Source organism: Penicillium roqueforti, assembly GCF_015533775.1.
Source record: "Penicillium roqueforti strain LCP96 04111 chromosome Unknown scaffold_15, whole genome shotgun sequence".
Lineage (NCBI taxonomy): Eukaryota > Fungi > Ascomycota > Eurotiomycetes > Eurotiales > Aspergillaceae > Penicillium > Penicillium roqueforti.
The window spans coordinates 376934-404703 of NW_024067579.1; the positions used below are offsets into that span (position 1 = coordinate 376934).

The window sequence follows — 27770 nt, forward strand, 5'->3', positions numbered from 1 at the left end:
TGCATCTCACTTCATTTGTTTGAAACGGTTGCTAACTTTATTGAAGAATTTGCAGGAATTCCATCTCTTGTTATTGTAGCTTGGAACTCGTTTCTGCTTGGATGACATCCACAGAACACATTTGGAGGACGGGGATATTTACATCTGTATCTAAAGGTACGCGCATAATATTTGCTATATTTTCAGTTCCAATTACATGATGTATACCCTTACATTCCATGCTAAACATGAAGGTGCACTGCGCCTAATGCTTATAAAATGTATTGCTTTTCATCTTTCGACTGACTTGTAAACCATTGCTGCCTCACATTTACATTCATTGTTCTATGGCGATCGTTACTGACTTGCTATAAAGATTACAGATATGAACCAGAATTTTATACTAGCTATCAATGATATTATTATTCCTGGAAAACCTCGAGCTCCTTGTCGTTCCATCTGCCAATTATTAGTATTTCTCGCGTAATATGTGTAGGACAGCACATACGAATAGAAACGACCGCTGATTTCCTTGGGCGCATCGAGTACCAGCTTGGCCATGACATGGCCGGGCTGCTCGGGTTTGAGGAGCTTGCCGTTCTTGTGGACTCCAGTGAACTTGGAGTGCATTTCAGCGTCCAAGGCTGTGCCATGGTCCTCCCGCAGGGCACGCTGCATCTCGGTGTCGACCATACCAGGTCTGATAGACACGGAGGTGACATCGGGTTCTTCGGCACCCAGGCTCATGGCAAAGTTGTTCATGGCGGCTTTGGTGGCAGCATATAGAGCCCAACCACGGTAAGCGTTGACTGCAGCGCCGGAAGACGTGAAGATAATTTTTCCTTTGGACTCACGGAGAGCCGGTAGAGCCGCTTTGGCCTAGTTCCCGTTAGTAGTGCATGGTAGATTTGATGTAGGTCCCGTACAAAGGCAACTAAGCTGATAAAGTTGACATCAAAGCCTTCCTTCCACTGCTGCGGATCAGCGTCGGCGATTTTGCCGACCTGGCCTAGCAGGCCGTGATTAAGGACCATTCCATCGAGCTGACCGAAGGTCTTGATAGCTTTATCGACGGCCTGTTGGGCAAGAGAAAAGTCGGACAGATCGCCATTCAGGATTGCCACCTGGTTGCCGTATTGCTCCTTGAGCTTTTGGAGGGGTTCAACGCTGCGGGCTACCACCACCACATTGTGGGATTGAGGTGCGGTGAGCAGATACTTGGCCACAGCAAGACCGATACCTGGTTGATGTCAGTCTATCATTATGCACAAAGTTTGAGGGGTGTACCTCTTGAAGCTCCTGTGACAATGATGGTTTTGGCTGCCATTTTGGTAAATGCTCTAGTCACTAGGTGTTAGTGGTAGGAGATCAACACAGTGACAAATGTAAAGAGTAGATGCTAGATTCGAAATGATAGCGGCAATGAGAATGCATGACAACAGGTTTTGGTATTGCTTTGTATGCCAAGAGACTTGCATAAACTTGCTCAAGTTGTCTCGGATATATATCTGAACAGCTCTGCAAAGCTAAGAACTCAAGCATTGGGGAATGCTGGTTGGGCAGCTGGTGTAACCTACTCGATGTTTATTCTGCAGATGTCTTGAGCCGAATATCAATACTGGTAAGGAATGATTATATGAAGATGGACACATTGACAGAGCACCGAGAGAGGTCTAGTGCGGGGCTTATTAATCTCGTGGGGTCGATCTCGGGACGGTTTCCCTATATGGAAGGCCGACGGACGTCATGCTGTATGTACATCTTTCGTTTTATAGAGTAGTGTATATAAAATGGAACCTATAGTAAGGCGTATTCTTGAGCTTCAGTCAAAGTAGCCGTGTATTTTGCAATTCAAAATGAGAGATTGGAGGTATTCTTCTTACGTAGGTAGACTGTGATCGTGGCGCAGCAGGCAAATAGCTTCAAGAAATAACTTTAATTTAAAGATTACGCTTAAAGTTTAAGATGATACATCATAAAGCCGCACATCCCGCAGCAAAAAAAAAGGTAGAAAGAGGCGTTGCTGTCACAGTGGAAGCATAGGGGAAGAGAACTTGACCGTATAGTGTAGCTACGGCAGCCACCCAAGAGGGGCCGGTCACGTGGTAGCCAATTTCAGAGAACCGGTCCGAGAGATCCACCCGTCGATAGGAAACACTTTCACGATCGCCCAAAGGAGTCAACTTTTGCGATCAGCTCCTTCTCTACTCCACAGTATTTTTAAGTTTGGATCCACCGGTAGCGTGTACCATCATCTAAAAGCCATGGAATTCCTCCCGGCTATCATCCCAGCACTTGTACATATTCCCGGGCCGGTGCAAAAGAAACCGGGAAGCAAGATCATAGATTGCCGAGAAATATAAGCTCGAACACTCCCATTTGCATGCATTAATTGCAACCCATGCTTTATTTCGACAATCCGCGTTGATAAGCGTTTCTAATTTTGCACCTACAACAGCCAGCATGTCGACCGTCATCCTTGGAGGAGGTATCATTGGAGCCTCAATTGCTTACTACCTATCTGCCAACCAGCCAGAAGGCGATATTCACATCGTTGAGCAATCCCCAGAGCTTTTCACCGCAGCCTCGGGATATGCCGCAGGTTTTTTAGCTAGAGATTGGTTCGAGCCATCTCTTGCCCCTCTTGGTGCTATGTCTTTCGACTTGCACCATGAGCTCGCCGCAGCGGAAGGCGGAGACAAAAAATGGGGATTTATGAAAGGAACAGCGTTCAACTTGGATACCGTCGCTCAACGCAAGCGAGGGGGTCCCCGCGGTGATGATTGGTTGCGAACGGGCACTAGTAGAGCAGAGACTGCGGCTGGCTCCGAGGATACCACTCCGGTTGAGTTTCCGGAATGGTTGACGATGCAGAAAGAGGGAATACTGGAGAAAATCAGCCAGGGTGAAACCGTGGCTCAAGCGTGAGTATCAAACCGAAGCGTTTCATGAATTATTTGCTAATTGTGTTCAGAGATCCATTGCGGCTGAGCCAATTCCTCATTGACGGTGCTATCTCCCGAGGCGCTAAGCTTCATAACCCAGCCCAGGCCACCGAAGTGGTCAAGGATGCGAGCGGCACGATTACAGGCGTCAAAATCGTGTCTTTGGATTCCAAGAAGGAATCAATAATTCCGTGTACGAACCTTGTTCTGAGCATGGGGCCGTGGACACCACAGGTCCTTAGAGAGCTGTTCCCCTCTTCTCAGGTATCATTCGATATAACGCCTTTGGCTGGCTATTCATTGGTCCTTCGATCCCCTCGGTATACAATGGAGCACGAGAGAAATGTTTACCGTGGAAGCAGCCATGCTGTATTTACAACACACCCTCCGTCGTGCGGGTTTAGCCCAGAGATCTTCCTCAGGGAAGGCGGGGAGATTTATATCGCCGGTCTTAACAACCCCGCCATGAAGCTTCCACCCCGTGCCGGTGATACTACCCAGCTTTTTGATCCCGCCGAGATTCGAAAGCTCAAAGATGTTGCAATTCGTTTAATGGGGGATCTTCCCAAGGGTACAAAGGAGGCTACCGACGAGAAGGCCAACACAGATGACTTGGAGATTATCCGTGAAGGGCTGTGCTTCCGCCCGGTGGGAAATACTGGTGTTCCTACAATTGGAAGAATTGGAGATTACTCTTTGGGAAGTGTGAAAGCAAACCCCAAGGGAGGCGTCTTCATAGCCGCTGGCCACGGAGCGTGGGGAATCTCTTTGAGCCTGGGAACTGGAAAGGTTGTTTCTGAGATGATCAAAAAGCAAAAGCTCTCTGTGAATGTGAGCGGCTTGGCGGTTCAGGACAAAGTTCCTAGTTCCAAGCTGTGAGCATTTGATCTGCAATAGGAAAGAGCTCCAGATGTCCGCCTAAATGTGCTTTTCCAAAGGTCACTGACAAAGCAACATTGTAGCTGCGTACTTCTTTAATCTCATCGATTTCATCCTCTGAGTGCGCACATATTGACTTTCGAAGGCTCCCTTGTCGGCGTTAACAAAGAGCGATCATCTTCGACTTAGAATTTCAATACCTATTTATCAAACTAAATGTCGAAGAGCTCAAAATATTCGTTTGATACTAATACGATCAGATTGGTAGACTCGACTTGGTTATACACTTTGAGTACTATTTCCCTCTATTTTCCCTCTCCTTTCTTTCCCTCTCCTTTCTTTGACCTATGATACTGGCTTGTAATGAGATCAAATCAAATATCTATCTATAACTCATCTCCATCTCAAGTCAGTCTCGCCCCGGTTCTAAACCTAGCGCCAGCATCGGGAGTAAAAATAGGTAGAAAGTCACAGGAAAAGGCAGACTAAGTTTGGGACTGCAGGTACGCTAACTCACTATGTAACTAACCAGTTATAGCTCTTCCTAAGTAAGCTGCTTTGCCTAGGTGACAGTTTCTTTTCCAATATCTCTCCAAAGACTTTTTTTGGATGAGTTTTTTTTTTAAAGAATACTATCAAATGTTTCAGTGTTATAGCCAGAATAATACAATAAGGATCAGCCGTGAAATATAGAAGATATTTGGGTAAAGGTGTGTTCAGATGTATATCTAGGAAATTTACTAGGCGTCGGAGTATAGATAATCCGACGGACCGAGCAGCTCTCCGCCACTCGAGCTCTCCAGAATCTTCAAGCATCCGATATCTCCCAGCTTTCAAAGCACCGTCGCTTTGTGCCTGTTTCTTCTGCAACCCTCCCATCCAATTTCACCTTCCATCAATTCTTCATCAGCCAATATCAGAGACTGCCCGTAATCAACCATGGCCAACTACCTTGCATCCATCTTCGGTACCGAGCAGGACAAGGTCAATTGTTCGTTCTACTACAAAATCGGCGCGTGCCGACACGGCGACCGCTGCTCTCGCAAGCATGTTAAGCCTTCGTACTCGCAAACCATTCTCATGCCGAACATGTACCAGAACCCGGCTTACGACCCCAAGAACAAGATGAACCCCAGCCAAATGCAGAACCATTTCGACGCCTTCTACGAGGACGTATGGTGTGAGTTGTGCAAGTACGGCGAGCTGGAAGAGTTGGTCATCTGCGACAACAACAACGACCGTAAGTAGTGCTCTCTTCAAAATTTGTGTCTGAATCTACTGACATCTGTTTTCGCGACAATAGACCTCATTGGTAACGTCTACGGCCGATTCAAATACGAAGAAGATGCGCAGGCAGCCTGTGACGCGATAAACTCCCGTTGGTACGCAGCGCGACCTATCTACTGCGAGTTATCACCCGTTACCGATTTCCGAGAAGCCTGTTGTCGGCTCAATAGCGGCGAAGGGTGTGTACGAGGGGGCTTCTGCAATTTCATTCACCGGAAAGATCCGACACCCGACCTCGACCGCGAGCTGCGACTGAGCACCAAGAAGTGGCTCAAGGAGCGCGGCAGAGATCCTCGCAGCGCCAGCCGCAGTCCTAGCCCCGAGCCCACCCGGCGCAGATACTAGTGGTGTGCCACGACGAATTTTCTCATTGTTGTTTCCCTACATTCGATCCTTTGGCGTTCGGCGATATCAGTCGGTGGTTCAATTCCACTTTCCTTTGCGCAGCGGCGCATCCAGGGCATGGGGTCTCGGTTTGTCTTTACATTTGCTGGTTGGCATTTGCGTTTCATGATATCAAACTTGCGCGATCAATAAAACCCACAGCTAAACTTCATGTACAAATCTCGCTTAGTAATTCCTTATATGTACCACCTGGTAGGTAGTTGAAGCCGAAACCAGTACGTTGACCAGCACCTACTGAGTGATATCGGTCAAGGAAACTGATTCAAAGCTCTCTCTATAGCACTTTGAATCCACAAGTCGTTGTCAGAAAATTGCAATTGCTTCATTACTAATTACCAATATTTCAACAACAGCACGCGCAATTTGACTAGGAGAGGTCGACGGTGCAGTGAGCTGTGCAGTGTCGCGGCCGTAGTCATAGATGTCGTGGAAGTCGCTTGATGTTTGGCTTTGGCTTTGACACCGAGATTGAAGCGTCGTATGAAAAGGAGTGCATGCTCATAGTCGTAATACATCGGGTCACTCGAAGTACTGTTTCATCTTCGGCTTTTTCTATCACACACATAGGCAGTGCCTGGTGCGATGCGTTTTAAAAGTCTAAGTAGATGGTTACATAAATTATGAATCCGCCTCATAATCTATCTTCCGCCCGGATGGTCTAGTGGTATGATTCTCCGTTTGGGTTTCCATCTCAAATTCGGAGAGGCCGCGTGTTCGAATCGCGCTTCGGGCCCTCATCTTTTTTTGTTTTTGCTCCAAAGTTCTTTACTTCAATGTATGAACCAGCGCACGCAAGTAAAGTCAAGTAGAGACAAACAAATCGTCTAATGCTATCAAAAACCATCTCATACGATTCACAATTAGGGTGGTTTTCTCTCCTCGTCACTTTTTGTATGAATATGCCTCAGGAAACAAATTTACTAAGCTTCCTTATCGCATGTTCTTATCTTTCTTTCATCTACAGCCACGCGAGCGCGTCTGATCGCGTCAAAGCCAGTACGCCGTTGGCACAAAGAGCCTTGAACTGACTGATATTGTGAACTCTGACACCCTAGAGCATGATTTATGGTCGAGAATATGGCTGGATATAATGACAGCAATCGTGCCTTTCTCCAAGCGTTCATGGCACGTTCGTCTATGACCTTTGAAGATGCGCAACCCATCCTAGCTGCGATATTAACAGTATCTGGTACCTAACTCCTGCTTGATCATGGTGCTATGAATAACGGTAGTTGCTGACGTTGAAATGATCGAACAGAAGGGCGAACAGTGGATCCCGATGAGATTGAGAAAGACCAATTCTCCGACTTTATAGCGGCGGCTAATACCGCCGTGTCACCCTTCGACCTCGAAATCAGAAGCTTACTGCCACAAGTAATCGAACCAGCCCAACAAGATGCCCCAGCCACACCCCCGAAGCGAGTCTATGCGCTTGTAAATACTACGAGTGATCCTTTGACACAGCTCGCGACCACCTATTCCCCGGACGAGATCGCGTTTCTCAAGCGCTTGCTGGACTTCATGTTTGCGAAAAATAATACACGACTGTGTGAAGGCATGGTAGCTTCACAGATGCAAGCTGTTTCACTCCATAAGGCTCCGTCTGGCGAACGGCAATCCACGAGCAACGACTCGGCGCAGTCGCAAACCGCAGCGGTACAGTCACTGCGTATGACCCAAGCAGAAACCCTGGTCATTCACTTGATTGAAGAGGGCTGGCTGCAGAAGAGCGCGAAGGGATATCTTAGCCTCACGCCACGAGCACTGATGGAGTTGCGGGGCTGGTTGGTCTTAACGTATAATGACGAGAGTTTCGATGGCCGAGCTGTGGAGAGGATCAAATTTTGTGCTGCTTGCAAAGACATTATCACCGTAGTAAGTATACTTACCGCTCTTTGGTATGAAAAAGATCTGACTGAGATACTCCAGGGTCAACGCTGTGAAGACCGTGACTGCAAGGGTCGACTCCATGACCATTGCATGCGCAACTTCTTCCGGATGCAACAAGCAGAGAAATGTCCCTTATGCAAAGCGGACTGGCCTGGCGATAACTTCGTGGGCGAACGAGCGATCACGAACCCGAAGCAACGCAACACCGTTCCACAACAGAGGAGGTCTTCGTCTGCTGCGTCTAGTGCCGTTGGCGAAGGTTTGGATGATGAGGAGGACGAAGAATAAGAGAATTGAACCTCTGCTGGCTGGTGAAAAATACCGGTTATGGGTCTTGCCTCTGCTTGACCAAGCGTCAGTTACGAAATGGGTTCACCGTGGACACGCCCATGTGAATAGCAACGAATGAATGAACGACATGGAAGATTATCGAGCGAGGATTGCTGTTAGTTAGTTTGAGGTGACATCCAAAGCGATGTTCTATGTCATGTCTCGACTGCATTCTTGGGATTTTTGATAAGGCTCAACCTTTCTATTTTGTTTTAAGATGTAACTAGATATTGGGGATTATGTACATGGGAAGGATGGGCCTTGTAAGATACAAGCGGGTACATACATGATCTTGGATGACCTATGAAATGAAGTCGAATACTTGAAGCTATTGAAATGCATCTTACTGGCTGGCATATCTTAGACATCACGCGATAGGTGTCTGAATATGGGCATGCAAATATGGTACAGTGGAAAAACCGGCGTGGTCGTGGTAAGTTAGGGGAAAATACATAAATGTGGTACGACAAGGTAAGGTACGGTAAAATAAATCTCAAGCCATCGATTTTCTCTTGGCAGAAGCCCAAGGCCTTGGATTCCCAGTCCTGTCTCACTCCGTACTCCGTGCTCTGAACATTCATCCTTTATCTCTTCAAGGGTTTCAACCTGGTCTTTCAACAATTGATGTGCTGTATAATCCGCTACCTTCCGGCGTTTTGCCGAACACTTTACTAATATGGAACCCCCAACTTCCCCACAAACCCACCAAAACCCTCGAGTCGCGCTAGACTTCCCCTGCAGTCGATGACGAGGTCACCCCATCTCAAGCCGATTTCGGTCTTCACAGCCAATAGCCCGATTTTATGTACACAATATCATCATATTGGTCGTTGCTTCCCGCATTTTCCGATTCTCCCGTGGCAAGCCGTCCCACATACAAGCCACCACTGATGACTCGTACGCCATTTCCCCAGAACCTTGATGCCAATCCTCACTAGAAGGAGTAGTATAACCGACTTGGAACTGAGAACATCCACTCTCTGACCCTGGAACGGGCCAGTAGGCTTTTGACTTTACTTCCCCACATTTCACCATGCGTTCATAGCTGGAGCGATTTTAAATTGCTACTACATCGGTATAGGGACGTGCCTGGATCATCTCATGTCATGCTGATTTAGGAAAGCGCCATTAATCTCCATCTTTCCCTAAAAACTCCTCTTGCTTCCTCCATCATCCTCACTTATGAATAGTGCTGACCGCTTCTTCCTATTCAACTCGATATCGACTTATTCGAGCATCTGACCTGGTTGACAAAGCGGTGAAACTGCAATATGCGGTTTAAAGTGAGTTTGTACTCCTATGTCCTTGCTGATCATCTAACACTCTGCTTAGTCCTTCACATGCGCGGCATTGCCCCTATTTCTGAATCTTGTTAGCGGCTCTCCCGACAGTCGTATCAAAAGGTGCTTTAGGGAACACACAAGCTCTAGCTCGGCCAACTTCAGCAACAATGTTTACCAGACCGGCTTCGATGGTGTGATCTGGGACGAAGACAACTGGCTTCTGAGCTCAACCAACTTGGAACAGGGTCGTTTTCAATCTCGAGGATCCGTGGCGAACGGATATCTGGGTATTAATGTTGCCAGTGCTGGTCCTTTCTTTGAGATTGATAGTCCCGATGACACCAACGGCTGGCCACTTTTCTCTAGACGCCAGACCTTCGCAACGGTCAGTGGGTTCTTTGACTCACAGCCTACCACCAACGGCAGCAACTTCCCCTGGTTGTCCCAGTATGGAGACGATAGTGTGATCAGTGGTGTTCCCCACTGGGCCGGAATCATCTTGGATCTCGGCAATGATACATATTTGGATGCAAAAGTCGACAATAAGAGCATTTCCAATTTCCGAACCACATACGACTTCAAAGCAGGCATCTTGGTCTGGTCCTACAAATGGACGCCTCGGGGCAACAGGGGATCGTACCAGATTACCTATCGTCTTCTCGCCCACAAGCTGTATGTCAATCAGGCTGTGGTCGAAATGGAGATTATCCCGACCAAGGAATCGAATGCGACCATTGTCAATGTCATTGATGGAGCTTCTGCAGTGCGCAGCGACTTCGTAGAGACCGGGGAAGACAATGGTGCAATCTTCTCAGCAGTACGGCCGAATGGGATTGCTAATGTCACAGCTTATATCTACGCGAACCTCACTGGGTCGCCCAATGTGGATCTCTCTTCGCGCAAGATTGTGCCCAGCAAGCCATATGTCCATTCCAACAAATCGTCCATTGCGCAATCCGTAGATGTGAAGTTCAAGCCTGGGCAATTAGTTCGTGTCATCAAGTATGTCGGAGGTGCTTCTACGGATGCCTTTGTTGATCCGAAACAAACAGCCAAGAAGGCTGCCTCCGCTGCTATGAGCAATGGCTACGCCCGGTCTCTTCGAACTCATCTCATGGAATGGGAAAACGTTATGCCCCAAGATTCGGTTGACCACTACGCATTTCCCAATGGCACATTGCCTGCAGATAGCCACATCATTGATTTGGCAGTAATCTCCGTGGCTAACACTTACTACTTGCTGCAGAATACTGCTGGCAAGAATGCAGTCAAGGAAGCCGCGGGAGCACCGATAAATGTGGACAGTATTTCAGTTGGTGGCTTGACCTCGGACTCCTATGGAGGCCAAGTCTTCTGGGATGCGGATGTATGGATGCAGCCTGGTCTTGTTGTTTCTCACCCAGAAGCGTCCGAGCGGTTCACCAATTTCCGTGTGGCAAAGTATGCCCAAGCACGGGAGAATATCCAGACTAGCTTTTCTGGCTCCCAGAACCAGACAAATTTCAGTCCGTCAGCTGCAATCTTCCCTTGGACTAGTGGCCGATTTGGCAACTGCACGGCTACTGGCGCCTGCTGGGACTACGAATATCATCTGAACGGAGACATCGGAATCTCCTTGATTAACCAATGGGTTGCAAGTGGTAATACAAAGTTATTCAAAGAGGAACATTTCCCAATCTACGATTCGGCGGCTACGCTCTATGCGGACTTGCTGGTTCGAAACGGGTCTTATTGGACATTGACCAACATGACTGACCCTGTAAGTCTGGCGCCCATCTCTTTACAGCACCCAAAACTAATATAAAGTAGGATGAGTATGCCAACCACGTTGATGCGGGTGGTTTCACAATGCCACTCATTGCCGAGACCCTCCGACATGCCAACGCCTTCCGTCAGCAATTCGGACTTGAAGAAAATGCTACCTGGGATCAAATGGCTGACAATGTCTTGGTGCTTCGTGAAAACGAGGTGACTCTCGAATTCACTACCATGAATGGAAGCGCTGTGGTTAAACAAGCTGACGTGGTTATGGTCACCTATCCCCTGGGCTATACTGCCAATTACACCAGCCAAAATTCGCTGAATGATCTGGACTATGTAAGTATTTTGATTCCCGGAAAGAGAGCCAAACTAACAAGATCTAGTACGCAGCGAAACAATCTGCTGATGGTCCTGCCATGACCTGGGCTATCTTTTCTGTCGTCGCAAACGGAATGTCGCTATCTGGCTGCTCATCATACGCATATGCGCAGTACTCATACAAGCCTTATACCCGTGCGCCATTCTTCCAAATGTCGGAGCAGATGGTGGATAACGCTACCATCAATGGAGGCACGCACCCGGCGTATCCATTCCTGACTGGCCACGGTGGTTCCAATCAGGTCGCTATCTTTGGTTATCTTGGATTGCGGCTGGTACCAGATGACATTCTTCACGTGGATCCAAATTTGCCCCCCCAGATTCCATACCTGAAGTATCGTACCTTCTACTGGCGCGGCTGGCCCTTCTCGGCGTGGTCAAATTACACACACACGACCATCAGCCATTCCACAGAGGCTGCCCCACTGGAGACTGCCGATCAGCGATTCGCCAACAAAACAATCACGATTCACTCTGGCCAAGAAGTCGATACCACCATTTACCATCTTCCTCTCAAGGGCTCTGTTGTCATTCCTAACCGACAGACTGGATCGGAGAACACCGTAAAAGGTAATCTCGTGCAGTGCCAGGCTGTTTCCTCTTCGGATGCATTCGAACCTGGCCAATTCCCTATTTCCGCGGTAGACGGTGCAGCCTCGACAAAATGGCAGCCCTCACTGGCAGCTGAGCTAAGCTCCGTGACAGTCTCCTTCGAAGATGAGGCTGGCGCTATGGTATTCGGTTTCTACTTCGATTGGGCGCAGACACCCCCGGTTAATGCCACTATTATCTTCCACAATAAGACCCTGGAAGATCCTGCGGCGGCGCTTTCCACTCAAAGCTCGGACTACACAATTGTGCACCGCCTGATAAACATCGTTCAATCGAACCCATACGATCCTGATACCACAAACCTCGATAGGGTTGCCATCCCTACCGGAAACACAACCAATGTGACTTTATCATCTCCCATACCAGCAGCACGCTATGCGTCTCTTCTTATTGTGGGAAACCAAGCCCTTGACTCTGTTGATGTGGAGGCTAAGAATGGGACTGGTGCGACTGTTGCCGAGTGGGCTATTCTCGGGCAAGCAAACGCAAGCACTGCCTCAGCCTCCAAATCTGCAAATAAGAAGATGAAAGTGCGTGTAGCAGGAACCTTGGTAGATACGGATGCCTTTATGCGTCGGCGTCAGTTTTTATTCTAAATTTAGATGATTGACTTGCCTTAGAGTTACCACTCTCTTGTAAATACAATACAGTCTTCATTTGATTTAATTCTCTACCAATACACTTATCGAGTGGAAACTCACGAATGAAGTGTGCTCCAAGTAATGTTCGAGTTGTAAATTGTGACAATTGAACAGAATCGCACCTATTTAAATTGATATATCCATACATACAGTCATAACCAACATCCCCTACTCATCAAGCGCGAACCGATCCAAGAACTTGAAGGTCCGAAGTCCCTCCTTTATATCTTTGACAAAGGCACTCCCAGCATTGCTAGCAGTGTACACACCATCGCGGTCCGTAGAAATGAGTGCAGAGCGTAGCGCAGCCGAGCCCTTACCGAGCGCACCAACCGTCTTCCCGAACCGGAAAGCATCGAGCAGAATATCCAAAGGCCGACCAGCGGGATACAAAGACGACGCACCAGAAGCCTTATTCGGCACGCTAGTAATCGACTTGGAGGCAAACAGGCCCTCCGCACCATCCGCGACAACAACAGCATCGAACTGCACTGCGTCCGACGCAGAATACGTCTGATTAACACCATCCGCAAACCTCTCCGCAACAACCACGACATCAACGCCCACAGCAGAAAGCGCAGACTGCAGCTTCGCGCCCTGCGCAATAGACGCCGGCTTATCGACAGACGCAAGGAGTCCAACTTTCAGCCCATCTAGTTTGGCGAGTTTCTGTCCGAAGGCGCCGATATGCGCGGTCGTGTTGTCGTGGTAAAAGGTTGGATCTGGCTTCGGCGCATCAATGCCAATGGCCTTTGCGACGCGCGTCGCGAGGTCGTTGCTGATGCGGTTTAGCTGGATGATGACGTTGTTGCGCACGACGCTGCTCTTGACGTTGGATGTCTCGAATCGGATCGCGTCTACAATGAATTGCTTCTCGGCGGGTACGAGCGAGTTCCAGAATAGGCGTGGCTGGGACCAGACGTCTTCAAAGGTAGAGCTGACGGTGCGTTGGAGCTTGCCGCTTGATGTGCGGTCGGGTGCGGTGAAGAAGCCGTTGCCTACGGTTTGATTGGCTTGTTTTGGGGAGCCGTTGTTTTCTGTGTTGGGGGAGTAGGCGTTTGGGTTTAGGGGGATGAACATTTGGCCTGGGGTTTGTTAGAAAGAGGGATTGGAGGATGGGGTGGGTTTGGTGGTGGGACGTACCTGCTCCGTCGCGGTTGTTGTTGTGGATTGGTACACGGGGCCGGTTGATGGGCAGCTGCTCGAAGTTGGGGCCGCCGTGACGGTTGAGTTGGGTGTCTAGGTAGGAGAAGATACGGCCTTGGAGGAGGGGGTCCTCGGTGAAATCGACGCCGCGGACGATATGGCCCGGTTGGAACTAAGAAATTAGTATTGTAAGTGGTGATGGTGGGTTGGGACGTACCATGACTTGCTCAGTTTCAGCAAAGTAGTTCAGGGGGTTTCGGTTCAGTTGCATCTTGCCTAGCTTGGTGACAGGAACGAGTTCCTCTGGGACAATCTTGGTAGGATCCAAAAGATCAAACCCAAACCGAAGCTGGTCGTCTTCCTCCATGATTTGAACACCAAGCTAGCAAAAAATTAGCAAGAATTGCGATGGATATGGGGTTATCACCTACCTCCCACTCGGGGAAACGTCCAGCTTCGATAGCTTCGAAGAGATCCTGACGCATAAAGTCCGCATTTTTACCAGCGGTCTGCTGTGCTTCCTCCCACACGAAACTAGCCTTGCCCTGTAGTCCCTTCCAGTGGAACTTGACAAGCTTAGTCTTTCCATCGTCAGTCACTAGACGGAAGGTGTGCACACCGAAACCATCAACATGACGGAAAGACCGAGGAATACCGTGGCCAGCCATTGCCCAAAGAAGGGTGTGAAGTGCACTAGGCTGCTGACTGAAGAAGTCCCAAGCCGAGTCGTGCGCGGTAGCAGCCTGAGGGATCTCGCTATCGCCACGGGGCTTGACGGCGTGAATGAGATCGGGGAACAAGATAGCATCCTGGATGAAGAAAACGGGGATGTTATTTCCAACAATATCTAGATCCAAATCAGTTGTGTACTTTCGTCAAAAAAAGATCTGCCGTACCGAAGTTCCCTTCATCAGTATAGAAGCGAGTCGCAAAGCCGTGGACATCTCGCGCAGTATCGGCGCTTCCGCGACTGCCAGCAACAGTAGAGAAGCGCGTGAACATCGGGGTTTGTTTGCCTTTGGCAGAAAGGAAAGACGCGGCTGTCAGGTTGGACCAGTCGCCGTACGAGGTGAATGTTCCGTGGGCGCCGGCGCCTCGAGCATGAACGGCGCGTTCCGGTACCTTGAAAAACAGATATGAGCGTTGGAACTTCGATTAAAAACGTGGAACACATACCCGTTCATGGTCGAAGCGTTGGATCTTCTGGCGGAAAATGAAATCCTCAAGCAGGGTGGCTCCACGCTCTCCTGCGCTGAGACTGTTTTGGTCCTCGATCGGGCCGCCAACATCGGAGGTCAGAAAGACATCTTGGTCCTTGAGGTAGAATTGGGAGAGAAATTCCTCGGTGGAAGAAGCATCTCCATCACCTCGTCTCTCGAGGGGGCCAGCTTCGCCAGTCATATAAGGACAGGCAGCATTGGCAATGCCAACAAGACCCGTAACGAGGGCAAGCACACGCATTGCGGCAGGTAAGTAATATAACTGTTAATAGAAGGCCAGTCTCAATAGAGTTGTCAACAATTCAAACTTCAGGTGAAAGGTGAAAGACTCGGGGCTCGCTTTATACTCCGGGTTGAATGTGAACCCCAAACAAAACAGCCCAGTGCGACTTTTGCAATGGGCCAATGGGAAGCTCCATGAAAATGCTATGACGCAGATTTCAGGTACTATTATTGATCAGACCTGGGCTGGCCAATTCTCCAACCAGGAACCCGTTGATTATTCCAGCGCAACGGCCGGCCGAGACTAACAGTGTGATGAGATCGAATCACCTGTTGGATATAGTGGGGCACGGCTAGAGGTGTTGACCGTCTCCACGAGCCAAGGAGAAGATGAGAGACACTATGCATGCATTGCTCCGAATGGTAGCTCCAATGGAAATGCTGGGGTGTTGATCCATATGCGGGCCATAGGAATCAGCATCAGGTTATCATGGCGCCACTAGAAGGAAATGGCAAAATGGCAAAAGATTTAAGCTGACTATTGAAAATCTCGGCGACTCTTTGAATCGGAATAGCCGGATAAGCGTCAAGTCAACCGTTGCATACAACATAGCGAAGGGGGTGAAGGGGTGAAGTCTTGGCGGTTGATTAAGCGTAGGGGCACGTTGGTCGAGGCCGCGATGCTTGGTAATTGGTGAGTGACATCTGGGCATCCTTGCAAGACCACTTAGCGTCCGTTTAAATTCGAAAACGAGACGGATTATGTAGGGGATCTGCACCCTAGCGTCAGGAAATTATGTCTCATGTTGGATTTATCTCCCAATTGCAACGCTGATATCTAGGTAAACAAACACTCGCATTGCAACATCGCCATTGCAGTCCAGCACTCGAAATTGGGACCTGAAAATCTACAGGGATTAAGCTGCAGTGCTCATTACCAAGACCAGCTCCTGCAGCTGATCCCTGTCAACGCACATCTCTTACCACTTTTAGAACTCATCCGCAACGCAGTTGGGATCGTCTGTGATGACCCGTTTGTGTTAGTGATGTTGCATCGGCCTCCGCGGAGGCACAACATGGGGAATAGTTAATTTTAGATCTTCGGGGTCTTGTTCTGCATCAAATGACATGCCCATGTGCTGTTCGTGGCTGCTTATTGTTGGGTTCGCGTGGTGTGAGATGCTTGGCGGGGAAAGAAATAATCTAGCCAGCCTTGGAAGGTGATGACACTGGTCCTTGACGATCTTGGCAACTGTGAACTTGGCATAATTAGTTGTCGCTAAAGGGCTATTTTTAATGTGATATGTGTGTGATAGAGCTTTCGGCCGGGGAGTACGGGGTATTTTTGTGAGAGGGGTTGAGATGTCTTTTTTTGGATTGAGAACTGTCTTTGGATCTAGTAGAATAATACGGATATGCTATAGTTAGATAGAACTGTTGAATGGACAGAATCAGGTATAGTCTAGACACAAAAGAAGACAAAGATTTATGATCGAATGACTACGGAGTATTCTTTCTATAATTCAAACAGCCACATCTCCACCACGAAGTACGGAGTATCCCGTCTATCATACCACCAAGTACTCCGTATAGTAGTATACTCAGCCGATGACACAACAAATCTATCCTCGAGCCATCGCAACCACCTCACCGGGACTAGCGGGGTCACTGCGATCCACAAACCCATGTTTCGCATACAGCGGAACACCAGCCTTACTAGCATCGATGTACGCCGCCACGCCTTCCCGATCCGCAATCTCACAGCCCCATAGAACCAGCATAGCGCCAGCCCCGCGACGACGGTAGTCGGGATGCGTACCGAGCATATCAAGGTCTATGTTTTACTAGCGTCAACAAACAGTCCCCCAGCAGAACAAAACAAGCGGCTAAGTAGCTAGCTCTCGAGTGATCCAACTCACAGTAATGCTTCCGATCACCCATCACCCGCCTGCGCTCGCTCTCCAGCCCCCCAAAGAAAGTATCGCAAACCTGCCCAGGCATGTCCCCGTGCCAAGGCGGGAACCGATCCCCGCGCTCGTCGGGCATGGCCAGGTCCCATTTCGCATATGCGACTATCCGCGCCTTCCCTTGCGTGTCAGTAGTGCTGGGGTCGATGATCTTGATGTATTTTTGGAACGGCTTTGTGAGCATGTCGGTGCGGTTGGCTTCAGTGAACCATTCGCGTGTCCCTGGTGTGTCGGGGAATAGACGGCGCATGCCCGGGTCGTTGAACGCGGTGAACCATAGGTCTGTAATGGCCGGGAGGTCTTCGACTGTCGCGGGTTCTAGGACTAGAGGGTTTGGGGTAGACATTTTGGGCTTTTTGTTTGCGAGTTGGTTGTTGGGACTTGTCGCGGGGTAGTTTTAGGTCGACTGCAGGCTAGCGGTCAATGCTACGTTGATTTGGAATAGTCGGGCTAGTATTAGTTGATTATTATTTGAAGTCTGAGTCAGACATATATTAAAGAGATACATAACTAGACTAGAACGGAATCCTTGCTCATTGGTCTCTTTTATGTATATGCAGGTCTAATTTTTGAGTACATCAAATAAAAGAGGCAGCCCAGGGTCACCCAGGTATAGTTGGTTCCAATGGCATAAAAGAGTTCCCTTCTCATGTAGAAAGACGAGGTAGTTGGAAAGACTCTCCGTGCTCTCTCATATATCGCAGTTTCGTTTCGAATCAGTTTGGCGGGAGTCGTGCGACCGACCAACACGACTTAGATTTGAAAGATGAGACGTTGAGCAGATAGGATTATTCAAGGACCATTCGGGCATGTTTCATAAACTGATATCCACTTCCCAAATGGCGTTTTTCGTCAACGGGTGGCTTGGGATTGGATTTCCGGGAGACGAAGGGGATATAGTAAATTTTGATTTCAGTTTCATGGGTTTATCTACAATTCATATTTACATTGAATGAATAATAACAAGAAGATTGAGGGATAGACGTAAGAATCGCCCAGCCTAGGTTCAAACAGACCGTCTATAGAGGGTGCCCTTAAGCCAAAGTCTCAAGTGAGCGGTAAAAGATATGCGCCGACACTATATCGAATGTTAGCAATTGCATCTCCACGAGTTATAAAGTGCACATACGAAATAGCGGCAAAGCAGGCACACAAGATAGCACCCTCCAAATAATTAGTCTTTCCCTTGAGCACGATGAAATCGACCAGAATAACAGCCCCGATCAGAGTGACCATCTCGAACTTGTCAAAATGCAAGGTCATGGGCTTGTCGAGAGCCCAGCCAATAAGCACCATAGCCGGCGAAACCAAGAGACCGATTTGAATGGCCGATCCCAGAGCAACACTGATGGCAAGGTCCATTTGGTTTTTCGAGGCCACAACAACGGCAGTAACATTTTCGGCAACATTTCCGGCGATAGGAATAATGATCAAACCGACGAATGATTCACCGAGGACGCCCTGTTCGTTGAGCGTTGAGAAGCTTGAGGAGAAGTATTCGGCGCATATGGCGATGAGAACGGTTGATAGGGCGAGGAGGGTGACGGATATCGTTCGGTTGGACTTGATCACGTAGCGGTCGCAGCGACATGGTCCATAGTCTCGGATAGGTGCCGTTTGTCTGGGGAGGCTCCTTCCTTCAGATGCCGTGTGTCGGTGGAGGGTCGTTCTTCCTTCAGATGGTTCGTTGTGGAACAGTGGCATGGCCGCTGCCGTTTGTGCGTCGACTGAGCATGACCGTGATCGCACCTCTTGCATCTCTAGCTGGCGGATATGTCTGCTTGTTGCGCTTTCGACCGTGGTGGGACGCGATTCGAGGTCGTCTGTATATAGAGGATCGATTGGATGCGGCATTTGGAGCCGCGTGGAGTGGAACAAGTGAGCGTGTGATTTGAACTGGAAGAAAAGGTATAAGAAATATGTGAGGAGAAGAATGATGGACACTCCCCTGCTGAAGGATAATGACATATGATCAGCAGAAGTGACGCTCTTGACGCTGCCATAGAAAGCGGTCTATGTTCAGGATTAGTATTGGAAGCAATGGGGATACTTGGAACATCGCCTTACGGGAATCATAAGGCAAGAGATGGTGAGATTGAGAAGTCCCACAAATGACTGGGTGAGATCGGTGTTATACGTCACATCACTTGTCGAAATACAGCCTGCTATAATTGCAGATCCGAGGACGAGCAGAAGGTTCACAAGGATGGAGCCGAGGAGTGATGATTGAACTACTTTAATGTTGTTTTTCAACAAAGCAGTGCTATAAAGATTAGTTTTGGCTCCGCCGACTTATCATATGAAACTTACACACTATATGATAGTCAGTATATATAGTTTGAAAATAAGTGAGTTCCACATTGAGACTCACAAAATAATAAGCTCCGCTAGATTCCCTATCGTGATGTTGAGGAGAGCGCCAGCGGTCTCACCCAAATCCTTGGATATCCTCTCGGTGGCTTCTGTGAGTGTGATCGACAGCGGCACAATCGCAAGGAGGTTCCATATGAATATCACAAGCGCCGGGCTTTTGGTATTAGAGAGAATGATTGCCGATGCGGCGAAGGCACCGGAGAAGACGATCCTCGGCCTGAGAATCTGTTTTGTCTGTTGTTTGAATATGGAGAAGGAATTGCAGGGTCTGCCATGATGGGGCCACCCAGACAACGTGTCGTCATTGGGGATCTGTGTTTTGTGTCGAAGAAAGCTTTTTACTTTATGGAAGATGTCGTCGGAGATTGAATTCGTGGAGGCCTCGGCTGGTCCTTGATAACGATAAGAAGTCCATGTCAGCTTGGACGACGCCGGCAATTGGAGGATAGTGCGGACTCACTGTTCATTTCATATTGACAAGGATAGGAGCCACTAGACCGGGGCTCAGATTCGAAGGAAGTATTCAGGGCGTGCTCGTCACTTGAGCTTTCAGCGAAGGTATTGATGTCATGAAGGTTCTTATCGTTGGAACCATTCACTGTGGTCATCATGGAAGAGCCCCGAAAAAGAAAGGATTAAAACCGATATATAAATGCCAAAATGGAGGGCGGAATGGCCATCTGAATGTGAAAACGAGAGATTGAAAATGAGCGTGATATATGGATTGGTCCGGGAATTGATTATCGGCGAGATGATCGCGGCACAACCCCTTTTTCCTTGTGGCACACTGGTCTTAACCACTTGCGAGTTAGCGTCGCTTGGCTCCAATATAATTCGTTCTGATTCCTCCTTATGCAGCGCACAGTGGATTGTGTGGGGGGTTGTATACCGCCTACCTACCGCCTACCATAGATGCACTGCAGAATACAGAAGAATGGTCTATCTCATGATTATTGGCCAGTGAAAGGTATGTATAGAAAGGTTGATAAATCATACCGTCCGAATCCGTCCCCTTTCCAATATTGACCACGAATTGATAGCAGACATGCTATTTTAAGACCGGCAGTACCGGCAGAATCCACGAGTGTCAGACCCCTGCGAGAAGCCCCACTGGACGATGATCAGTCACGTGAGAGGGGGCTAAAGGTGCCAGGCCAACCAAAAAGGGGAAGACAAAGCTGTTATGGCGACAGAAAGTGTGTGGAGAAAATAAGGCTGGGAGATACTTGGTGATCGGTTTCTAGTGGGCGTGGGATGCAATAATCCCCGCAGAGATTGACGTAGCGCGCTGATAACCTTCCAAGGTGGGAATAGTAGACCCATACGAGGCGTTACGATTACGAGTGGAAAAGGGGCTCAGCCTTCCAAGGCTGTCCTTGGGTCATGTATGATGATATATAACTGGTCATCGGAAACACCGTCAAGAGGGATGGTCCGTTTGGTTCCGCATATCTTCTTAACATGGGTGCTTTTCCCAAAGCCAGCAGCAGCAGAAGAGATAATAATTTTGCCAAGCAATTAAAACACTGCCCGCGTGTTGGTGGGCTTGGCATTTAATCAGGATTTTGTTGATATATCATTTTTCACTTAGGGCTCAAGGGACCTACTAACTATGGTATAGTGTATCTACTGACCATGAGAATGCAATTGGTACATATCCATGGATGTGTTCTAATCAATCTTTGATTTGTTCCTGAACACCCACCAAGGCTCTCCTTTCAACGATTAATCTTTAGCGAGGGAAACATCGATGTATCATGTTGCAAGTTTAGCTATCTAGGCTAAGCACGGTAACAAAGCGAACACTCAATTCATTCCAGCGAAGATATAAGCGTGGAAGATATCAGCACTGTACGCGGTCATGGGATGTATCGAAACATCAAAATCAGGTTGGAATAACCTCCGATCTGTATCCTGCAATTCGAATGCGCGTTCGCGATGGCAGCAAGCACACTCAACAGTACAATGCCCCCATCCTTTCATCCGATCGGAATCTGGGGGACGTTCGCAGCATTTGCATTGTCTGCCACTGCAACCGCCTCGTTTAGCACAATCCTGACGTAGCCATTTACTTCGCAGATGCCACCCGGCTTTTTCTCGTGAAGATAGATATGCATCTTTGGCGAATCCTGGTCTGCCTCCAGACTCGGCGACATACATATTTCTTTCAAGGCGCCAATATTCTTTGTCTAGACGGACCAGTTCGTCGGTCAACTTGTGTAGCTGCTTTTAGTCATCTGCCATTGATTTAACCTGAACTTTTTGGATATCTTCCTTCAAGAATGACTCGCGCTGGGTAGTTGCGCATAGCTGCATTTCCGTTTCGATGGCAGATTGCGCCCAACCATACGCTTTATCGACGTGCCAATTCAAGTTGTGACACCGTCGACGAATCTTTTGAGAAAGTCTCCACACACCAGATCTCCCTATTGGCTTTTCCACATGGAAAGCCAACTTCTGAGCTTGCTCGGGGGACATCATCGTGCCTTATCATATTTTCGAGAAGACCAATAAGACCTACAGCAGTTATTAGGTAGGTCAGACATTTACATCATGCATCATCATAGACCTCGATACCAAGCCCATCTTAGGAACTAATCTGGGGAGAACCCTGAATTTAAGTGCAGTCGGGAAACCTACCTGATCTAGTCCGTATTGTCTTTTATATCGCCGTAACTGGTGATTCGGTCAATTTTGCGCCTGGCCCATGCTCCATCGGATTCGCATCCACTTAACATGTGGACTTTTAAGTGGATCCCCGTTTTATATTTGAGAATCGAATGCTCTCGCTCGTGGGGTAGATTCCGACCGGTAAACCCAGTCGCTCAACGCGGTCCCACTAGGTCTCGCTATGTTTGGAGGGGCGATTCATTTGCCAATGTAGAAAGCCTTAGCGGAGCAAAGTTATAGTCAACTGGTGGGTGAAGAAAGAAGAAAGAGAAATATAGAATTGGATTTACTTCAAGTAGGCACGCCAGTGCACCATATCCGATTGTCTACTAGGGTATAGCTATAGACACAAGAATGTAGTCGGTCACTTAGGCTCGTCTTTGTAGTCTTTTAGTATTTTTATCTTTTCAGACGTCTCTTTAGATATCTTCTCTATTTTGATTCCCTGGACTCACTGTTCGCAGGCGCTTATCTATATATGGCTCTTTTCGTTGCCTTTGTCTAATACTTGGGAGATACTTACGCTGCGAGTTCCCGCATCTGTCCAACCAAATCGACCACAGTCTCCTTAAAGGGCCGATATTTCACCCCCAACTCCCGAGCTGCAGTCTCCGCATCAAACCCATAAGAGGCACTCGACTTCTCACCCGTCTTGTAATTCGTAGTCACAACATCCTTCGCCCACTCGAACTCATCGCGAATGATATCCGCAGCATATTCATACGAGAACGTCTCCGGCGAAGCAGCCACAAACCGCTTCCCACCAGCTTCGGGCGTAAGCAAAGCCTGAACATGCACCTCAGCGAGATCGCGAACATCAATCCAACCGGGCCGCGTTTCAGGAAGTGGATCTGCACCAGCGGCCACACTCCAGAGCACCATATTTGATTCGTTGAGCTGCTGCACCGTCGACACGGGGTGCACGACTGGACCGAAAACCATGGGAGGACAGAGCGTCACCAGGTCGAACTTTGTTTTTTGGTCCTTGACAAACTCCCACGCTGCGAGCTCGGCGAACTTCTTCGACCCACGGTATGCAGTTACAGCAGTGGATTTCGGATCGATGGCCTCCTCGTAAGTCAGAGGGTTCCAGTTCACGGCTGTATATGTGAATCCTGGTGCGGGAGTGCTGCTCGGGTTGATCACTGCGGAGACGGAGGATGTCAAGACAAGGCGCTGGACTTTTGATCCTGGCTTGGCGGAGGCCGAAAGAATCGACTTGACTCCGTTGATAGCGGGTAGGATTAATTCCTGCTCGTTGTTGGTGGTGTCGTAGAATAAGGGCTGTGGAACTTATTAGTTCTTTGTATTGATCAGAAGCAGAATTATTGCGAGTTGCCTACGCTTGCTACATGGATGACCGCGTCGATATCATCCATTACAGAATCGAAGACCCCAACCTGGGTGAAGTCTTCCACGACGACGAAATCAAGCTTTGAAGCGTACTGCGGACGTGCAGCTTTCATCTGATCCCCCTTTTGCTTGGATCTTGTCGAGCCTCGGACTGAGAATCCGCGAGCCAGTAGATTGTCGACAACATGGGCGCCGATGAACCCTGTGGCGCCAGTGACGAGGATGTATCTGTGATCATGAGCACTGATCAGTAGTTAGGAACAGACCGACATACGAGGGCTTTTGAGAAGACATTCTTATAGGATGTAGGTGTAGTTAAAGGTAAAATGAATATCGACAAGTGTCTTCTGGGAATGACTTTACTGTAGTATGCAGTGCACCCCGCGTGGGGGGAAATAAGATCTCAAGATCGATATCCACAGCAATTCCACATTGCTGTTAGTGTGGGGGGGAACCAGATAAGGCTGGAAATATAGTCTAGGCTGAACAGAGAAGCGTATTTTGTTGTTCTAATTCGTTGGTTATATGGTCTAGATATGCGTCTATAGGGGACATCATCTATATCTACTACATCATCACTTCCAACTCTCCTTCAGCACCTCCTCCGTTGTACGGACGATAATATCATAGGCATTACGGACATACCTCTGTTCAGCCAGAGCGTTTCCACTAATCACCCGTATAACACAGACGCCATCAACGACTGTAGAGGTGATGAAGATTTTACCTTCCGCGTTGACCAACTCGGAGACTTTCTTGGTCAGATTGTCAGCAACTTCATCTTTGGCCACGCGACCAGGCGATTCACTAGCCCCGCTAGGATTCTTGACACGGAAGACAGTCAAGCCAAAGGCTGGCTTCGTGACAATCTCAAATATATCAGACCGACCGCGCACCCAGCCAGCAAAAAGGTCACCAAACCCGATGGTCTTGCGGATGTGCGATTTCATGCCGTTGAGACCATAGCTCCGAATCACGAACCAAATCTTCAATGCGCGGAATCTGCGACCGAGAGAAATAGACCAGTTCCGGTAGTCAATTACGGTTCCCATATCCGAGTACGGGTTGCGCAGATATGCTGGTGTGACATCCAAGGCGTTCGTCAGATCCAAGCGATTCCGGACAAAGAGGACGCTAGGAATGTTAGACCAAAAGTGCAAATTTACCCACAGACACTTGGAGGAAAAGCTTACCTAGCATCAAAGTTGACTAGCAGCCACTTGTGCATGTTCGTGTTGAAGCTGTCAACACCCTCCGCAAAGTCCTTCGCAATGTACTTCCACTCATCCGCAACGAGCGCCGCACCGGCATAGGCGGCATCAATATGCACCCAGATACGCTGCCACGCCGGCTTTTCTTGTAGAACTGCCTTGATCTCTGCAAAGTGGTCCACACTGCAGGTATTTGTTGTGCCAAGGGTCATAGTGAGGTGGTACGGGACAAGTCCGTCCTTATCACACTTCTCAAGAAGCTCACGGAGACGAGGTCCAGTCATTTCCATGTTATCCTCCAGCCGCGTGGACACGCTGCGGAAGCGAGTGCCCGCAATCAAAGCACCCTTAGCAGCGCTGCTGTGGGTTTGATCACTGGCAATGGCGACCAGCTTAGCTTGGACATCGAATTTACGGTCCTCGTACTCTGGTGTACCCTCCTTCAGGCCCTCTGCAAGAACAAGCTCTCGCACACGTCTCTCCCGTGCGGCAACAATAATAGTCGCAATAGCATCACTCGCACTGTTTTGGATCACACCGCCGCCGTGGGTCTCCGATGTACTTCTAAAACACTGGGGTAGTGCCAGAGCTTTCGCGACCCAATCCATGACAATTGTCTCCATCTCCGTACATGCTGGCGAGCACAACCAGTTGAACGCAGGGGCGGTGAATGTGGCGGAGTACATCTCACCCAGAATGCTGGGGTATGTCACGCAGGCGGGGAAGTATGCCATGAAATTGGGAGACTGCCAATGGGTCAATCCGGGTTTGATCTTTGTATCAACATCTTTCTGGATTTGTGCCCAGTCCTCTGGCTCGTCCGGAGGGTTCTCTGGGATCAGAGGGCGAAGATATCCCGGCTCGACGGCGGGCAGGACTCGGAGCTCAGGTACGCTGTCGAAGTATTTGATGACTGCACAAAAGCTCGGTTAGATTTAACATTATCGAGCCCGAAGGTTGCACAAAGTTAGGACGGCTCGTACTATCATCAATGGCAGAGTGTGCTGCGGCCTTGAACTGATCATGATCCATGCTGCACGTCAACTAGATCTGCGACGCGGGGTATCTAGAGCTCAAAATGCGGCAATTGGCGGCACAGTAGAACACAGTACGGGGAGAAAGATATAGAATGAAAGTACAAGTAGAATATGTGATATTGAGGCCACAGCGAATGTTCCAAGGCAAATGTGGGAAAAGCAAACATGGAAGAAAAGGCGCGGGGAGGCCTGGAATTAATTCCGTCGGAAGTTTCCTTCCGTGTTCCGAGAGCTCGGAATATTCCGCCTTTCCAAGGAGTATATATGCCATAATTCCAAATCCACTCTCATAGCTCAATCTTCCTCTTCCTTGGGATCATAAATGTCGCCCGCAGGTGTCTTCTCTAGCCTCTTTCCATCCTCAGTCACAATCTCCTTGCTAGGGATAACCACCACAAAAACCCGAGCAACATCCTTGCCTCGATTTACCCATTCGTGGTTTGCACCGCGGCAGACAATGACATCGTGTTGATTTAGGATCTTCTCTTCGCCTCCGTCTGTGATAAATCCGACGGTACCTGACAGCACCACAGCGTAATCCAAGCTCAGTGTCCGATGGAACCAGCCTGCGTCTGCCGGGGGTAGATCAAGGACGCGACAGGAAGGACCCTTGGTGTCAGCCAGTGGGACGAGGGTTTTATGCGGATCAGAGAGCTCGCGCATATTGTCCACTGGAAAGCCGCGCGACCGGTGAATTTGGATAACCCCGAACCCAGAGTCAGGCCCCGGGGTTGAGAATGCCGGAGCAGATGTGGGATCGTATGGCGTCAGAATTTCGTCGGAAGCGAAATAGGCCTTTCCCTGAGCATCGTGGCCTGCGATAACGCGACGGATTGGGGCGTCCATGGTAAGAGAAAGAAATCTCTGGGATGAGTAATGGGCAAGAGGGATTGGGATAGTCTTTGAAGCGGGAGGCGAATATGGCAGTTGAAAAAGAAAGCAAGTGTCAGTGGGCTTATATACCTTATGGACTGAGTAAATAGCTGATTAATTAATGGAATACAGATGAACATTACCAAGCACTTCCACGATGTTGATCGTCATTCATAGGTTTGGTATGCGCTGCTTCGATTTATAATCATGGGATTGATAAGATGGGGGCCGAAAATATATGAGGCTGCAAGGAGAGAGCCTCCAGTTCGACTGCTGGCAGAAGAATCTGAATCTAGGTAGCGTGCATAGTGTTTCGAGAAAAAAAAATTCGCTGTTGTTTACCTGGGCTCATGTGGAGTTTCCCTGATCGCCTTCCTCGTCGTCCGGTTTGTCAAATCCTTCATCATATACCTCCTCTTTCAGCTCCTTCCCTTGGACACTCAACTTCTCCATTGGTAGATACACAAATAACATGCGACACCATTTGGTATCACTCCGGTTTCGGAATGAATGTGCAGTACCCCTTTGGATGCTCACATCGCCACGATGCAAATGTCGACTCGAACCTGAGTCCAGTATGAGATCAACATCCCCCTCAATTATCACACCATAGTCGACGCTCACTGTCCGATGCATCGGCGTTGCCTTTCCCGGACGGAGGTCAATCAGACGGAAAACAGTTCCGTTATCGACTGTGACTCCAGGAGGTTGATGTAAGAACTCGTCGTACATGGCGATGTCCGCCTCAGCGTCAACCGAGGCTGGCATGCTGGTAGTAGCGTACAGCAAAGCAATCTCGCCATCTTCCCCAGTTGGTGTCGACGGGAGGTAGTCGGGGACTTGCGCATGGGAAAGAAATATTGATTCGCCGTCGTTACTGTGGGTGGTGATGTAGCGGCGGATATAGGGAAGCGGGTTTTTCTCGTAAGGGGACATAATGAGCTGATAGAGATGGTATCTGAGGAAGAAAAAAGTGATATCAGGTCAGCGACTCATCAAAAGTCGCGAGCCTTAAGTTGGAAATATACCCTTGACGAAATGCTGTCACATCATGGTGGCATCATTTTATAAATCAATGCCCAAGTAGGCTTAAGCATAATTCTGTTCCAAGGTTGAGCAAAAATCAATCTAAAGTCTGCTTATTCCCTCGAGCACTTTCTTGACAATTATTCTTAATTCACTATCTTATTAATATAGGAGATTGATGTTATATTGGGGGGGGGGGGGGGGGGGGGGGGGGGGGGGGGGGGGCGCGGGGGGGGGGGGGGGGGGGGCGTGGGGGGGGGGGGGGGGTGGGGGGGGGGGGGG

At 48.8% G+C, this 27770-nt stretch overlaps 14 protein-coding genes across 14 annotated transcripts; 4 read left to right on the forward strand and 10 right to left on the reverse strand.

Annotated features, from left to right (window-relative positions):
* Positions 1 to 401: 401 nt before the first annotated feature.
* Positions 402 to 1306, reverse strand: LCP9604111_6002 (SDR family oxidoreductase; the record flags this gene model as incomplete). Its single annotated transcript, XM_039073876.1, has 4 exons — positions 402 to 438; positions 488 to 858; positions 906 to 1219; positions 1267 to 1306. The coding sequence occupies 4 exons, from the start codon at positions 1304 to 1306 to the stop codon at positions 402 to 404; spliced, it is 762 nt and encodes a 253-aa protein (XP_038928037.1).
* Positions 1307 to 2442: 1136 nt separating this feature from the next.
* Positions 2443 to 3803, forward strand: LCP9604111_6003 (NAD(P)/FAD-dependent oxidoreductase; the record flags this gene model as incomplete). The annotated part of the gene is made up of 2 exons (XM_039073877.1): positions 2443 to 2903; positions 2954 to 3803. 2 exons carry the CDS (start codon positions 2443 to 2445, stop codon positions 3801 to 3803), a joined length of 1311 nt encoding a protein of 436 aa, XP_038928038.1.
* Positions 3804 to 4742: 939 nt separating this feature from the next.
* Positions 4743 to 5435, forward strand: LCP9604111_6004 (zinc finger CCCH domain-containing RNA-binding protein; the record flags this gene model as incomplete). The annotated part of the gene is made up of 2 exons (XM_039073878.1): positions 4743 to 5043; positions 5107 to 5435. 2 exons carry the CDS (start codon positions 4743 to 4745, stop codon positions 5433 to 5435), a joined length of 630 nt encoding a protein of 209 aa, XP_038928039.1.
* Positions 5436 to 6572: 1137 nt separating this feature from the next.
* Positions 6573 to 7673, forward strand: LCP9604111_6005 (non-structural maintenance of chromosomes element 1 family protein; the record flags this gene model as incomplete). Its single annotated transcript, XM_039073879.1, has 3 exons — positions 6573 to 6684; positions 6754 to 7370; positions 7425 to 7673. The coding sequence occupies 3 exons, from the start codon at positions 6573 to 6575 to the stop codon at positions 7671 to 7673; spliced, it is 978 nt and encodes a 325-aa protein (XP_038928040.1).
* Positions 7674 to 8986: 1313 nt separating this feature from the next.
* On the forward strand, positions 8987 to 12345 carry treA (alpha,alpha-trehalase treA; the record flags this gene model as incomplete). The annotated part of the gene is made up of 4 exons (XM_039073880.1): positions 8987 to 8998; positions 9048 to 10757; positions 10808 to 11095; positions 11143 to 12345. The coding sequence occupies 4 exons, from the start codon at positions 8987 to 8989 to the stop codon at positions 12343 to 12345; spliced, it is 3213 nt and encodes a 1070-aa protein (XP_038928041.1).
* A 213-nt stretch (positions 12346 to 12558) lies between these two features.
* cat1 (catalase catB) lies at positions 12559 to 14997 on the reverse strand (the record flags this gene model as incomplete). The annotated part of the gene is made up of 6 exons (XM_039073881.1): positions 12559 to 13475; positions 13534 to 13708; positions 13754 to 13918; positions 13968 to 14383; positions 14433 to 14658; positions 14713 to 14997. The coding sequence occupies 6 exons, from the start codon at positions 14995 to 14997 to the stop codon at positions 12559 to 12561; spliced, it is 2184 nt and encodes a 727-aa protein (XP_038928042.1).
* Positions 14998 to 16600: 1603 nt separating this feature from the next.
* On the reverse strand, positions 16601 to 17291 carry LCP9604111_6008 (uncharacterized protein; the record flags this gene model as incomplete). Its single annotated transcript, XM_039073882.1, has 2 exons — positions 16601 to 16812; positions 16898 to 17291. 2 exons carry the CDS (start codon positions 17289 to 17291, stop codon positions 16601 to 16603), a joined length of 606 nt encoding a protein of 201 aa, XP_038928043.1.
* A 701-nt stretch (positions 17292 to 17992) lies between these two features.
* On the reverse strand, positions 17993 to 19021 carry LCP9604111_6009 (uncharacterized protein; the record flags this gene model as incomplete). Its single annotated transcript, XM_039073883.1, has 3 exons — positions 17993 to 18023; positions 18075 to 18958; positions 19013 to 19021. The coding sequence occupies 3 exons, from the start codon at positions 19019 to 19021 to the stop codon at positions 17993 to 17995; spliced, it is 924 nt and encodes a 307-aa protein (XP_038928044.1).
* Positions 19022 to 19251: 230 nt separating this feature from the next.
* Positions 19252 to 19926, reverse strand: LCP9604111_6010 (uncharacterized protein; the record flags this gene model as incomplete). Its single annotated transcript, XM_039073885.1, has 3 exons — positions 19252 to 19258; positions 19317 to 19710; positions 19779 to 19926. The coding sequence occupies 3 exons, from the start codon at positions 19924 to 19926 to the stop codon at positions 19252 to 19254; spliced, it is 549 nt and encodes a 182-aa protein (XP_038928045.1).
* A 132-nt stretch (positions 19927 to 20058) lies between these two features.
* On the reverse strand, positions 20059 to 21435 carry LCP9604111_6011 (uncharacterized protein; the record flags this gene model as incomplete). The annotated part of the gene is made up of 4 exons (XM_039073886.1): positions 20059 to 20110; positions 20215 to 20257; positions 20315 to 20366; positions 21322 to 21435. The coding sequence occupies 4 exons, from the start codon at positions 21433 to 21435 to the stop codon at positions 20059 to 20061; spliced, it is 261 nt and encodes an 86-aa protein (XP_038928046.1).
* Positions 21436 to 22507: 1072 nt separating this feature from the next.
* Positions 22508 to 23635, reverse strand: LCP9604111_6012 (SDR family oxidoreductase; the record flags this gene model as incomplete). The annotated part of the gene is made up of 3 exons (XM_039073887.1): positions 22508 to 23272; positions 23332 to 23569; positions 23616 to 23635. 3 exons carry the CDS (start codon positions 23633 to 23635, stop codon positions 22508 to 22510), a joined length of 1023 nt encoding a protein of 340 aa, XP_038928047.1.
* A 281-nt stretch (positions 23636 to 23916) lies between these two features.
* On the reverse strand, positions 23917 to 25584 carry LCP9604111_6013 (putative aromatic-L-amino-acid decarboxylase; the record flags this gene model as incomplete). The annotated part of the gene is made up of 3 exons (XM_039073888.1): positions 23917 to 24475; positions 24535 to 25465; positions 25536 to 25584. The coding sequence occupies 3 exons, from the start codon at positions 25582 to 25584 to the stop codon at positions 23917 to 23919; spliced, it is 1539 nt and encodes a 512-aa protein (XP_038928048.1).
* Positions 25585 to 25883: 299 nt separating this feature from the next.
* LCP9604111_6014 (cupin domain-containing protein) lies at positions 25884 to 26435 on the reverse strand (the record flags this gene model as incomplete). Its single annotated transcript, XM_039073889.1, has 1 exon — positions 25884 to 26435. The coding sequence occupies one exon, from the start codon at positions 26433 to 26435 to the stop codon at positions 25884 to 25886; it is 552 nt and encodes a 183-aa protein (XP_038928049.1).
* Positions 26436 to 26810: 375 nt separating this feature from the next.
* Positions 26811 to 27398, reverse strand: LCP9604111_6015 (cupin domain-containing protein; the record flags this gene model as incomplete). The annotated part of the gene is made up of 1 exon (XM_039073890.1): positions 26811 to 27398. One exon carries the CDS (start codon positions 27396 to 27398, stop codon positions 26811 to 26813), a length of 588 nt encoding a protein of 195 aa, XP_038928050.1.
* Positions 27399 to 27770: the final 372 nt, after the last annotated feature.